The 12,889-nt window shown below is 40.9% G+C and overlaps 1 protein-coding gene across 1 annotated transcript; it reads left to right on the top strand.

The window, feature by feature from the left end:
* Positions 1-1,163: 1,163 nt before the first annotated feature.
* LOC124478614 (zinc finger MYM-type protein 1-like) lies at positions 1,164-4,565 on the top strand. Its single transcript, XM_047036943.1, has 2 exons — positions 1,164-1,582; positions 1,764-4,565. Exons 1-2 carry the CDS (start codon positions 1,258-1,260, stop codon positions 2,996-2,998), a joined length of 1,560 nt encoding a protein of 519 aa, XP_046892899.1. The 5' UTR covers positions 1,164-1,257; the 3' UTR covers positions 2,999-4,565.
* Positions 4,566-12,889: the final 8,324 nt, after the last annotated feature.

The raw sequence follows: 12,889 nt of genomic DNA, 5'->3' as shown, positions 1-12,889 counted from the left end.
CTATTAGGTGCCGAAGCAGCTCAAGCCACGTCTGGCGCACACTTGGAGGAAAAGCCCGTATAGCAGCTGATCCAGTTTTTGGCGACCTTCAAGACCAGTCAATCAGTAGAGCTAAGGTTAGAGCCCCTACTCTTGTCACAGCACTCAGTCATCTGGCAGTAGCTATGCCACTAGTATTGCTCTTGCCCAAAAAGAGGCAAAGCCTGAACCCTCTTGCCCCCTCTGTTGCTCAAAGCACACATTGGACTTGTACAAAGACTTCTCAAAGAAAATGCATAGAGACTAGATCAGTTTCTGAAAGACCAAGGACATATGCTTTGGATGTCTCTCTGCAGGCCACATTCGTAAAGAGTGCAAAAAGCGACTCATATGTGAAGTTTAAAAGAAAACTCACCCAAGCGTCTTGCATATTGAGATTGACGGCCAGGGTCGGCCCAAGCCTTTAAGGGCCCTAAACAGAATTGATTTGGGGGCCCCTCTGAGTTAGCCTGGCTTTGCCCTCCAACGTACTTCCGCTCAATTTGGATTTTGCTTCTGTACTAGGTCCGGGAGCTCGGCTCTGAAGTCGGTTTCCAGAAACAATTTTTTTGTAGGTCCAATCAGCGAACAGAGGGAGTGGCAGAACGATGACGTTAATGTCGTGCACTTGTTTGAGTAGTTCAGTAATGGCGGCGGAGAAAGATGCGAGCGAAAATATTCTGCGGTTCTGGCAACGCTGCCGAAATAGGTTAAAGCTGGAGCAAGAACATTCCTTGATGAGTTTTGTTGGTGGCCATGATGTTGTGGCCCTCCTCCCAGTGGCGCCATCAGCGGGGGGGCCGGGGGGGCCACGGCCCCCCTGACAAATTTGCTGCCCCCCCACTGGCCCCCCCATCGCGAGTCGCATATTGTCCGTCATCAAGATTTTTATTTTATTTTTTATGGAAAATGGGATTTCAACTTCACTGTAGGACAAATCAACGTAACACATTTTAAACATATTTTAAGCACAATCTACGATTGAAACACTTTGTCATAGAAATCCAAGTATCTCCCCACTCAGATCCTTTCACGTATCTTCACACTCAGAGCCTGTCATCCCTCCCCCCACAAGAGGTTGCACTGGGCCAGGTTAGAGTGCAGCCTAGTGGTTTCGGCCCGTAACTGAAGTTGAACTTGGGACTGTTAGAGTATCTGGATAGCTGGCGTTGTGGGATGGTACTGTATAACGTTAGCTAAGCTAGCTACAATCAGTAACTGTATGTCAATTTGCAGACAATGAAAAGAAAGTCCACGTCGGATATTGCTTCTTTTTTTATAAAGAAAAGTGGTTCCGGGGAGACGCAGCAGAGCGTTAGCTCCGAACCCAATGTTGTTGTCGAAAGTGAGGATACCATTGGCGTCAGTGAGCAAGCATCACAGGTAGAGTCAGAGAGGGAGCACGACAAAACAGAGGCAGAACATGACAGCGACGCCCAGACACTGGCAGCATCAGAGTCAGCAGTTTTGCAGGATAGTGTGGAACAGGTAGCAGAAAAAGAGGTTGACAACCAAGCGAGGCAGGACTTAGCTAACGCTGTTCTATCCGTTCCTGGACCAACAGGTAAAGCTATGAACGTGACAGAGCCCCTCAACATATGAATTGCTTGGGAGCATAACATTATTACATAAAGCCTTCTGATTCATGTTTAATCGGTAATTACTTTAAAGAGGGAGTAGCAACTCTTATTAATGTTGTTATTTTAAAATTAAAGTGACTGACTTTCCGTCTTGTTTCATCGTAGATATATCCCAGTCAAGAGATGAAGGGCCTAAACAGCCACAACTGAAGCTTTTCCCTCGGACCTTCCAGGGAAATAGAAGACGGAGCTTCATGAAAGAGTGGTACAGTAAGCAGAAATGGATAGAATACTCGCAAAGTAAAGACTCTGCGTACTGCTATGCTTGTCGGCACTTTAGTCTCCCTTCTTCAGGTAATTCAGTGTTCACATCTGAAGAGGGGTTCAGAAATTGGAAAAAAGCAACTTACAAAGATGGGGGTTTTGTTGGCCATGCAAAATCTGAATCACACTGTAATGCTATGTTAGCATGGGCAGAATATAACAAGGTGACTGCAGGCAAATGCTCTCTCTCAGCCTCATTAAATGCAGAGTATAATAAATTAGTGAGGGAAAATAGAGAATACATAAAAACTGTTGGAGAAACCTTGCTCCTCACAGCCACGCAAAACATTGGACAGAGAGCACATAATGAAACAGAAGGTCAGAACAAAGGAAACTTTCTTTCTATCATGGAACTGCTAGCAAAGCATGATCAAACAGTCAAAAGAAAAATGACATGTCAAAGAAATGCTACATACCTTGGTCATAATACACAAAACAAAATGATTGATTGCCTAGCTGAAATGGTCCGTTCCTCAATAATTACTGAAGTTAAACAAAGTGAGGTTTTCAGTATTATGGTTGATGAGACCAAAGACATTAGCAAAAAGGAACAGATGTCTTTTTTAGTGCGTTATTATTACAATGGGTCAATATGTGAAAGTTTTCTCACCTTTGAGGCAGCAGAACGCCTCAATGCTGCAGCACTTTCACAGAAAATTATAGAAATACTACAGAAGTATGGCCTTGACTACAGAAACCATCTAGTTGGGCAAGCATATGACGGTGCCTCTGTTATGAGTGGGAAGAACAGAGGTGTGCAAGCACGCATCAAGTCAGATGCCCCCTTAGCTTTTTATGTTCACTGCAATGCACACTGCTTGAATTTAGTATTAGTTGACAGTGTGAAATGCATCCCTGAAGCCTATTGTTTCTTTTCTCTTTTGCAGAAACTGTATGTTTTTGTGTCTGGGTCATATGTGCACCAAAGGTGGTTAGAGGTACAGAGGGAGATGTTTCAGGGGCCCCCGAGAGAGTTGCAAAGGCTGATAGAGATACGGTGGGCATGTAGGTACAAAGCTTGCAAGACCGTGAAGGACAGACTGCCAGCTATCATGCGTCTACTAAAAGAAATTTGAAGAAAGAAATGGTGACAGAGCTGTAGAGGCAAGAGGTTTATTGGCCCAAATAGATCTGAAGTTTGTTGGACTCCTTGTTACATTAACCAATGTCTTTGGTGAAATAAATCATCTATCAGATGTTTTACAGTCCCCACAACTCAATTTGGGCACAGCTGTTACCCTTATCGACTCTCTTGCTGAAACTTTGAATAGTTATAGAGAGGGCTCTCACTTTAATGATATTTGGGACAGTACTGTGACCCTTACCGAGCAATGCAACATCGGTATTGGACCTCCAGGGCGTCAGGTCACACCAAGCTCTAGGCTTGAAGGTTACTACATTTCCACTCCAATAGCTCAAAGACAGGTCAACACTGATAAGGAATCATTTCGGGCAGATTCTTTTATTCCCATTATTGATGTGTTTCTCTCTGAGGTGAAGAGAAGATTTTCAAAAGAAAATATTGTAATACTGGAAGGGATACAAGCTTTGAATCCCAGCTGTTCCACATTTTGTGAGAAGAATGTAGTGTTACCATTTGCCTCACAATATAAATGCAGCACTGAGGATCTAGAGTATGAGATTCCTCAGCTAAAACTGACTCTAAATGGGAAGAAATCTAGTGGTTTGAAAACACCAACCAGTTTATTAGAGCTTACTGTATTTCTTGAGCCATATAGGGAGATGTTCAATGAAATGTTTAAACTATGCAAAATAGCACTTGTGTTACCTGTGAGTACTGCAGCCTGTGAGCGCAGTTTTTCAGTGCTTAAGTTAATTAAGACAACCTTAAGGAATACAATGAGTGACGAGCGGTTGAGTAATTTGGGGGTGTTAAGTGCAGAGTCAAGAAGGGCTAAGGCCATAAATCTAGAGGATTTTGTAAATGTGTTTGCCCAAAGACACAAAAACAGGCGAATAAAGCTGTTTTGAAAAGAATGTAAACACGTCAGTAGTCCATGATAATAAAGGTTTTATTTTTTTCATTTGGGGTCTTTTGAACATATCTTTTTACTTATATATTGTTTATGTTTATAAAAAGGCACAGCAAGGGCCAAATAAAGCTGCATTGAAATTTTTTTAATGTTTTTGAACTGTATTGAAATTATCGGGTCATCGGGTAATATTTTAACTTTAGAAGGCTTGTTTGTTTCCAGTTAATGTGTTTCTTATATACTAGTGTAATAATTTGACTAATACGCTCTTCCTATTGGTCCAGAGACGTTCTCAAAAGTAAATAAATAAATCAGTTTATTGACTTTTGAGAACGTCTCTTTTGGACGTCTTTCAACAATTCTGGTTGAAAGAAATAGCTCAAATACGAACACAGCGACTAACAACAAAAGTTGATTTCTGTGATATCTCAGCCATAGTTGTTCTGTTCACGAAAAAAAGTATTTGTTATTGAAACTCCACAGTTGTTGATATGTTGCCTTGGAGATGTAGTGACGTCACCAGTGAGTGCAAGTGCAGCTGCTCCAGATTCGACGTGTTTGATTGGGATCTTCCTACGTATTGTTGTAGTATATAAGAAACCAAATGTTTACTCTTCGACCGGTCAGCAAACGCTTTGTCGCCTCGATTTGTTAAAACGATTGGTTCGACCTACGGTCTCGGTTAACAAACGTTTTAACAAATCTCGGTTTACAAAGGCGTTTGCAGTCGAGGAGTAAACATTTGCTGTTTATTACAATCAATGTACTCCTTCAAGTTAAAGCTGTTCATATACTTTTGAAAGAAAATGACAACTAGCCTATTTGAAGAACTGAATTGCCTGGATACAGATACATACAACAAAGAGGATTGTTGTGAAAACTAAACTAGATAGTTTGAGACATTGTCTCAGTTACAGTGACTTGCTAAAGTAGGCAAATGGTTAATAGAAACATAACATTTCATAAATATTTCAGTAAATCAAACAGATGCAAGACCCAGTCACAGTTGAATACAGCTACCAAACCAACGTTAGCTAACATCGCTAATGGATAGTTCAACTTCGGTAGGCTATCCGATTTACAAACACAAAGCTGGTGGGATGGGGTTATAGTATGGAGGACCAAACCTGCCAAAATCAAAAATAAATGAATAAATAAATGTATAAATAAATGTACTTATACATAAAAAAATGTAAATATATAAAAATAAATGTTGAAGAAAAAATATTAATTACGTATTTATTTATTTACATGGCCATTTATTTCTGTATTTATTTATTTTTGTATTTATTTATTTCTGTGTACATTTATTTCTGTATTTATTTATTTATGTGTACATTTATTTCTGTATTTCCTTGTCCTTAAGCTAATGAGGTAAGCTGTCAATCAATGTATGTCACGGTGTCACCTTAACCCCATTGGTTGATTGGTATCAGAGTGCGAAGATGGACTTTCCATGCCTGGGGTTGCTATGAATACCTTAGTAAACAAAAGACTGCACACACGCAACAGATAGCCAGAGATTTGATAGTTTTGGCTAGCTAACCTTGCTAAAAAAAGTGCTAGTCAAGATGTTTTACTTTTTTGCGTTGAGGCTCTGGATACCAATTTGTACCATTTAGCTGCATGCAGAGCCATAAAAAGAAAGAGTTGCATCAATTGATTGGCTTTACGTTCATGGTACTGCACTGTAGGATAGTTAGAACTAGAGCGAGCTAGCATGAGTTTCAAACACAGCAGCATCGTCGTTGTGGAACAGTTGTACTGCATTGTATGAAGGAGCTGTGCCAAGGTAAGAATGTGTAAGTTCTTGGCTCATTTTCTGGCATCTAGTACATTTAATATTTCAGTATCTTAAAGTGCCGAGATTTTTTGATGCTAGCTAGAAATGTAGAAGCCAGAACGTAGCAAAAACAATGTGCTACGAAGTGAGTGATGACCTGTTTATGTAATGTTAAGTGTAGCTTGCTAATTTAGTGCACTATTTATGTTTATTGAGAAACTAATGCCTACAAACAAGTTTGTGTGAGAGGAAAGCTGTATTTAATAATTAATTCATAAAGGTGGTCGCTTATTTGCACCAAAGTCTGGTAGTTAGTACGGTAAGAAATTGGATTATATTATACAGTATCAAGGAACCATCAAAGAACAGAGTACAACATAGTTAATCTATTCATAAAGTGAATGTTTACTAAGCAAACTATGAGTTAGAGACCATTGTAACATTCAGTCCATCATGAGTTAGAGACCATTGTAACATTCAGTCCATCATGTGATTATCATTACAGCTTACTGTCTGTTTATGTGTGTGTGTGTGTGTTGTGGTTATGGCCCTTGCAGTCTGGCATTGCTACTGAGGTTGATGTGAGCTGAAAAGGAGGCCCAGTGCCTTGGAGGTGGATGTCAGACCACTGGACGAACGAGCGCTGGATGGGAGACCACTAGTTGAAGGAGCGCTGGATGGGAGAACACTGGATGAGAGAGAGCTGGAAGGGGGACCACTGGATGAGGGAAAATGTGATGGAGTGGGCTGTCTTATATTTGAACCACAGTATTTTTGTCATTACTATGCTTTTAATTGTGGTCGTTATTGAGTTATATTGAGTTTGCTCCTGTTGACTTTAGCAAACCACCTCTTTCTCTCACTATCACCTGGGAAGCTGTAGCCTACATCACGACTCCCTATTTGGAGCATGCAATACATCCAAGATGCTTGGTGCAAGACCAAGACAGCGCAGTGTAGACAAAAGTTTTACCTTTATTGTGACACTTTTCATAGCAGAGACTAAAATAACGTGTACATATTTGAATAGTCATGTTGACTATCATAGTTGTACTGTAGCCTTTCACAACCAAGTCCTTGAGGTTTAATCATTGTGCACTACACATGCTTAAAATGTTATTAAACTGTTTCCTATTTCTATCATTACATGGTCATAATCACCTTGTGTGCTGTCAGTTATTGATGATTCAATAAAAAGGAATTAGTAGGGCAAGATTAAATAAAGATGCAGAACATACTACTTGTTTGTAAGTTACATTTAATGACAACACATGAAGGGTATGAAGAGATTCTTAAATTGGAGTACAGCTCTGGTTGCATCTATATGGCTGTTGATTTGCCTGATAGACTTGCTGTTGATAATGACAAAAATGCAGAACACGCCACTACAAATGCACTCCATAAACTATGACTAAATTGTGTCGGTCAAACTGCAGAGTATTACAGTATAACTATGCTAACCTGCTAGGGAAGTTTACCGGCTACCTGCCTAATGTTACAACATTGGATTAAAATTATTAGAGCTACGTTTTACTCATTTACACGAGTTCCTTAGTTTAACCCGTATGACAGATCGTTGCTAGCTAGAGCTAAATTCATCTGAATTTGTGGTTGCCGTGTACGCGATAAGTAGGCTACACTTCAAAATATCCACATATCATCTGACCAGATATCAATAGTTTGATCAGCTGCCTTTAGTAGCTCCAATATCCGTCTGGACATGTTTACTGTGACTTTACGTCTCTAATCTATCTGGTCTTGCTATGGCATGACGCTTGGCTGAACGTCCTGCCCTGATCCCGCCCTGATCCCGCCCCTATCCCGCCCCCTAATTAGCTTAAGGATGAAGAAATACAGAAATAAATGTACACAGAAATAAATAAATACAGAAATAAATACAGACAGAAATAAATCTATCAATAAATATATTGCATACATAGAAATAATTTTACAATTATTTTACTATAGTCTTTTGTTTTCTACATAATTTATTTCTGTCTGTATTTATTTCTGTATTTATTTATTTCTGTGTACATTTATTTCTGTATTTCTTCATCCTTAAGCTAATTAGGGGGCGGGATAGGGGCGGGATCAGGGCGGGATCAGGGCAGGACGTTCAGCCAAGCATCATGCCATAGCAAGACCAGATAGATTAGAGACGTAAAGTCACAGTAAACATGTCCAGACGGATATTGGAGCTACTAAAGGCAGCTGATCAAACTATTGATATCTGGTCAGATGATATGTGGATATTTTGAAGTGTAGCCTACTTATCGCGTACACGGCAACCACAAATTCAGATGAATTTAGCTCTAGCTAGCAACGATCTGTCATACGGGTTAAACTAAGGAACTCGTGTAAATGAGCAAAACGTAGCTCTAATAATTTTAATCCAATGTTGTAACATTAGGCAGGTAGCCGGTAAACTTCCCTAGCAGGTTAGCATAGTTATACTGTAATACTCTGCAGTTTGACCGACACAATTTAGTCATAGTTTATGGAGTGCATTTGTAGTGGCGTGTTCTGCATTTTTGTCATTATCAACAGCAAGTCTATCAGGCAAATCAACAGCCATATAGATGCAACCAGAGCTGTACTCCAATTTAAGAATCTCTTCATACCCTTCATGTGTTGTCATTAAATGTAACTTACAAACAAGTAGTATGTTCTGCATCTTTATTTAATCTTGCCCTACTTATTCCTTTTTATTGAATCATCAATAACTGACAAGTTCAAGTTCAAGTTCAAGTCTTTTATTTGTCAGGTGCACAGAGCAACACAAGGTTAGACTGGGCACTGAAATTCTTAAGACAAGACAACGCAAGCACTTGGCATAACATAACATATAAGTACACAGAACAAATTTACATCTATGCTGAGCTTAGATAAGTGAACTTCCTAAATATACAGATAGCAATAAATAAACGACTATACTAACCCTAACACTAAAACTTCCTAAATTACAGATAACAATAAATAGTACGCTATACTAACCCTAATACACAAAATTTGCAAATTTACAGATCAGTGACTTTGTCAATGACCAAACAGGAGCCTGGTGGCGAGGTACAGTAGTGCAATGTTACTGAAGAGCAACCAGTAGCTGAAAGTGACAGTGTATAAGTGACTAGTGTGCAGTAAAAATGTCCATATCAGTGTCCATTGAGAAGCCTGATGACCCTTGGGTAGAAACTGTTGTCCAGTCTGCGTGTGCGCGACCGGATGCTGCGGTAACGCCTGCCAGAAGGCAACGGGGTAAAGAGACTGAAGGATGGGTGGGAACAGTCTCTTAGAATCCTGCTGGCTTTCCTAAGGCAACGTGTGTGGTAGGTGTCCTGTAGGGCTGGGAGCTTCCTGCCGATGATGAACTCAGCAGAACGGACCACACTTCGTAGGGCCTTGCGGTCCCGGTCTGTGCAGCTCCCATACCACACTGTTATACAACCAGTCAGAATGCTTTCTATAGTGCATCTGTAAAAGTTAGTAAGGATGACTGAGTCCATACCAAACTTCTTCAGTCTCCTCAGGAAGAAGAGGCGCTTACGGGCCGTTTTGACCACCTTGTCCGTGTGAACAGACCAGGTGAGGTCATTGCTGATGTTCACCCCGAGGAACTTGAAGCAGCTGACCTTCTCCACTTCCGATCCATTGATGAATAGGGGTGCATGCTCCTCCTCCTGCCGCCTCCTAAAGTCCACAATCATCTCCTTGGTCTTGCTGATGTTAAGAGAGAGGTTGTTGTCCTGACACCATGATGTCAGGGTGTCAACCTCCTCTCTGTAGGCTGACTCGTCACTGTCAGAGATGAGGCCCACGATGGTTGTGTCGTCAGCAAACTTAACGAGGAGGTTGGAGCTGTGCGTAGCCGCACAGTCGTGGGTGAACAAGGAGAACAGGAGAGGGCTGAGCACACAGCCCTGGGGGGTGCCTGTGTTGGTGATCAGTACAGATGAAGTGCGGTCACCGATTCTCACCACCTGTGGCCTCCCCGTCAGGAAGTGGAAGATCCACTTGCAGAGGGAGGTGCTTAGTCCCAGGTCCACAAGCTTGGAGACCAGTCTGGAGGGGATGATGGTGTTGAATGCAGAGCTGTAGTCAATGAACAGCATCCTCACATATGTATTCCCCTTGTCCAGGTGGGAGAGAGCGGTGTGCATGGTCAGAGCGATGGCATCGTCTGTAGACCTATTGGACCGGTATGCAAACTGCATAGGGTCCAGTGTGGGGGGCAGCGAGGAGCAGATGAATGATTTGACAGCACACAAGGTGATTATGACCATGTAATGATAGAAATAGGAAACAGTTTAATAACATTTTAAGCATGTGTAGTGCACAATGATTAAACCTCAAGGACTTGGTTGTGAAAGGCTACAGTACAACTATGATAGTCAACATGACTATTCAAATATGTACACGTTATTTTAGTCTCTGCTATGAAAAGTGTCACAATAAAGGTAAAACTTTTGTCTACACTGCGCTGTCTTGGTCTTGCACCAAGCATCTTGGATGTATTGCATGCTCCAAATAGGGAGTCGTGATGTAGGCTACAGCTTCCCAGGTGATAGTGAGAGAAAGAGGTGGTTTGCTAAAGTCAACAGGAGCAAACTCAATATAACTCAATAACGACCACAATTAAAAGCATAGTAATGACAAAAATACTGTGGTTCAAATATAAGACAGCCCACTCCATCACATTTTCCCTCATCCAGTGGTCCCCCTTCCAGCTCTCTCTCATCCAGTGTTCTCCCATCCAGCGCTCCTTCAACTAGTGGTCTCCCATCCAGCGCTCGTTCGTCCAGTGGTCTGACATCCACCTCCAAGGCACTGGGCCTCCTTTTCAGCTCACATCAACCTCAGTAGCAATGCCAGACTGCAAGGGCCATAACCACAACACACACACACACACATAAACAGACAGTAAGCTGTAATGATAATCACATGATGGACTGAATGTTACAATGGTCTCTAACTCATGATGGACTGAATGTTACAATGGTCTCTAACTCATAGTTTGCTTAGTAAACATTCACTTTATGAATAGATTAACTATGTTGTACTCTGTTCTTTGATGGTTCCTTGATACTGTATAATATAATCCAATTTCTTACCGTACTAACTACCAGACTTTGGTGCAAATAAGCGACCACCTTTATGAATTAATTATTAAATACAGCGTTCCTCTCACACAAACTTGTTTGTAGGCATTAGTTTCTCAATAAACATAAATAGTGCACTAAATTAGCAAGCTACACTTAACATTACATAAACAGGTCATCACTCACTTCGTAGCACATTGTTTTTGCTACGTTCTGGCTTCTACATTTCTAGCTAGCATCAAAAAATCTCGGCACTTTAAGATACTGAAATATTAAATGTACTAGATGCCAGAAAATGAGCCAAGAACTTACACATTCTTACCTTGGCACAGCTCCTTCATACAATGCAGTACAACTGTTCCACAACGACGATGCTGCTGTGTTTGAAACTCATGCTAGCTCGCTCTAGTTCTAACTATCCTACAGTGCAGTACCATGAACGTAAAGCCAATCAATTGATGCAACTCTTTCTTTTTATGGCTCTGCATGCAGCTAAATGGTACAAATTGGTATCCAGAGCCTCAACGCAAAAAAGTAAAACATCTTGACTAGCACTTTTTTTAGCAAGGTTAGCTAGCCAAAACTATCAAATCTCTGGCTATCTGTTGCGTGTGTGCAGTCTTTTGTTTACTAAGGTATTCATAGCAACCCCAGGCATGGAAAGTCCATCTTCGCACTCTGATACCAATCAACCAATGGGGTTAAGGTGACACCGTGACATACATTGATTGACAGCTTACCTCATTAGCTTAAGGACAAGGAAATACAGAAATAAATGTACACATAAATAAATAAATACAGAAATAAATGTACACAGAAATAAATAAATACAAAAATAAATAAATACAGAAATAAATGGCCATGTAAATAAATAAATACGTAATTAATATTTTTTCATACATTTATTTTTATATATTTACATTTTTTTATGTATAAGTACATTTATTTATACATTTATTTATTTATTCATTTATTTTTGATTTTGGCAGGTTTGGTCCTCCATATTATAGAACATGTGGCATGTTTTCTGAAAAATACGGTAGCCTACCAGTAAAAGACCATAGTATATCAGTATGTTATTATTAATGCTCACATTGACATCTAACCTATTAAGTACAAGACTGAGCAAAATATAATTCCTGAAATGTGTTTTGATTTTGGTGTGCCACCCCAAGATTTTCCCTTGCCCCATCTGGCCACCCCTATGAAAAATGTCTGGGGGCGCGCCTGCCTCCTCCCCACGGGGTTCGGGAAAGTTTGATTTTCCAGCTACGGCAGCTAGCTCCGTTACAGTAGTGGTGAAGGAGTTGGCTAAGGCGAACGCTTGCGATTGGTTATGGCAAATCAGAGTGGCTCTGGGCGGATCCAATAGTTTTAAACTTCAACAGAGGACCCGCCTTCAAGGAAGTTAACGTTTGTCATTCGAGAGATCCCAGACCCTCTGTACAAATGAAATGTACGAGGGTCTGGTTAAGACCAGGCTACCTCTGAGTCCCTTTATAAATAAATTACATTAAACTCTAATTTAATTTGCTCTTGGGGGCCCTCTGGTGGCCACGGGGACCCTAAGCAGCCGCTTAGTTTGCTTATGACTTGGGCCGGCCCTGTTAACGGCACAGCTAAAGAAGCAGAAAAACCCTCTGGTGTTATAGGCAGTGCATCAGCAGAGTTATGTGGTCACATAGGGACCAAGAGTGCGCACTTTCCATCGTCCCAGTTAAGGTTAAGGCAGCAAAGGGCAGCCAAGTCTTGCAAGTGTACGCTCTCCTGAATCCAGGGTCATCTGCCACCTTCTGCTCAGAGAAGCTCATGACACGTCTCAATCTCAAAGGAAGGAGAACACAAATTCTTCTACGAACAATGAATCAGGAAAATTCTGTTCCCACACATGTTGTCTCAGGAATTGAAGTTTCAGTATTGAACAGCGACAACTTCTCACCTCTTCCTGACATTTTCACTCAGAAGGAAATGCCAGTTACCACCAACAGCATCCCAAGACAGAGTGACTTAGTGCAATGGGCGTTTTTAAGTGAAGTCAACATCCCCTCTATTAGTGCAAAGGTGTTAATTGGAACAAATGCTCCAACCCTTATA

This window comes from Hypomesus transpacificus, chromosome 2 (assembly GCF_021917145.1).
Source record: "Hypomesus transpacificus isolate Combined female chromosome 2, fHypTra1, whole genome shotgun sequence".
Classification (NCBI taxonomy): Eukaryota; Metazoa; Chordata; class Actinopteri; order Osmeriformes; family Osmeridae; genus Hypomesus; species Hypomesus transpacificus.
Note: the sequence above shows the minus strand (reverse complement) of the source record. Positions and strands in the feature narration are given on the sequence as shown.

Coding starts and splice junctions, on each gene's coding strand:
- LOC124478614 (XM_047036943.1), top strand. CDS start 1,258: ATGAAAAGAAAGTCCACGTCGGATATTGCTTCTTTTTTTATAAAGAAA. Junction 1,583..1,763: donor ATCCGTTCCTGGACCAACAG/GTAAAGCTATGA, acceptor GTTTCATCGTAG/ATATATCCCAGTCAAGAGAT.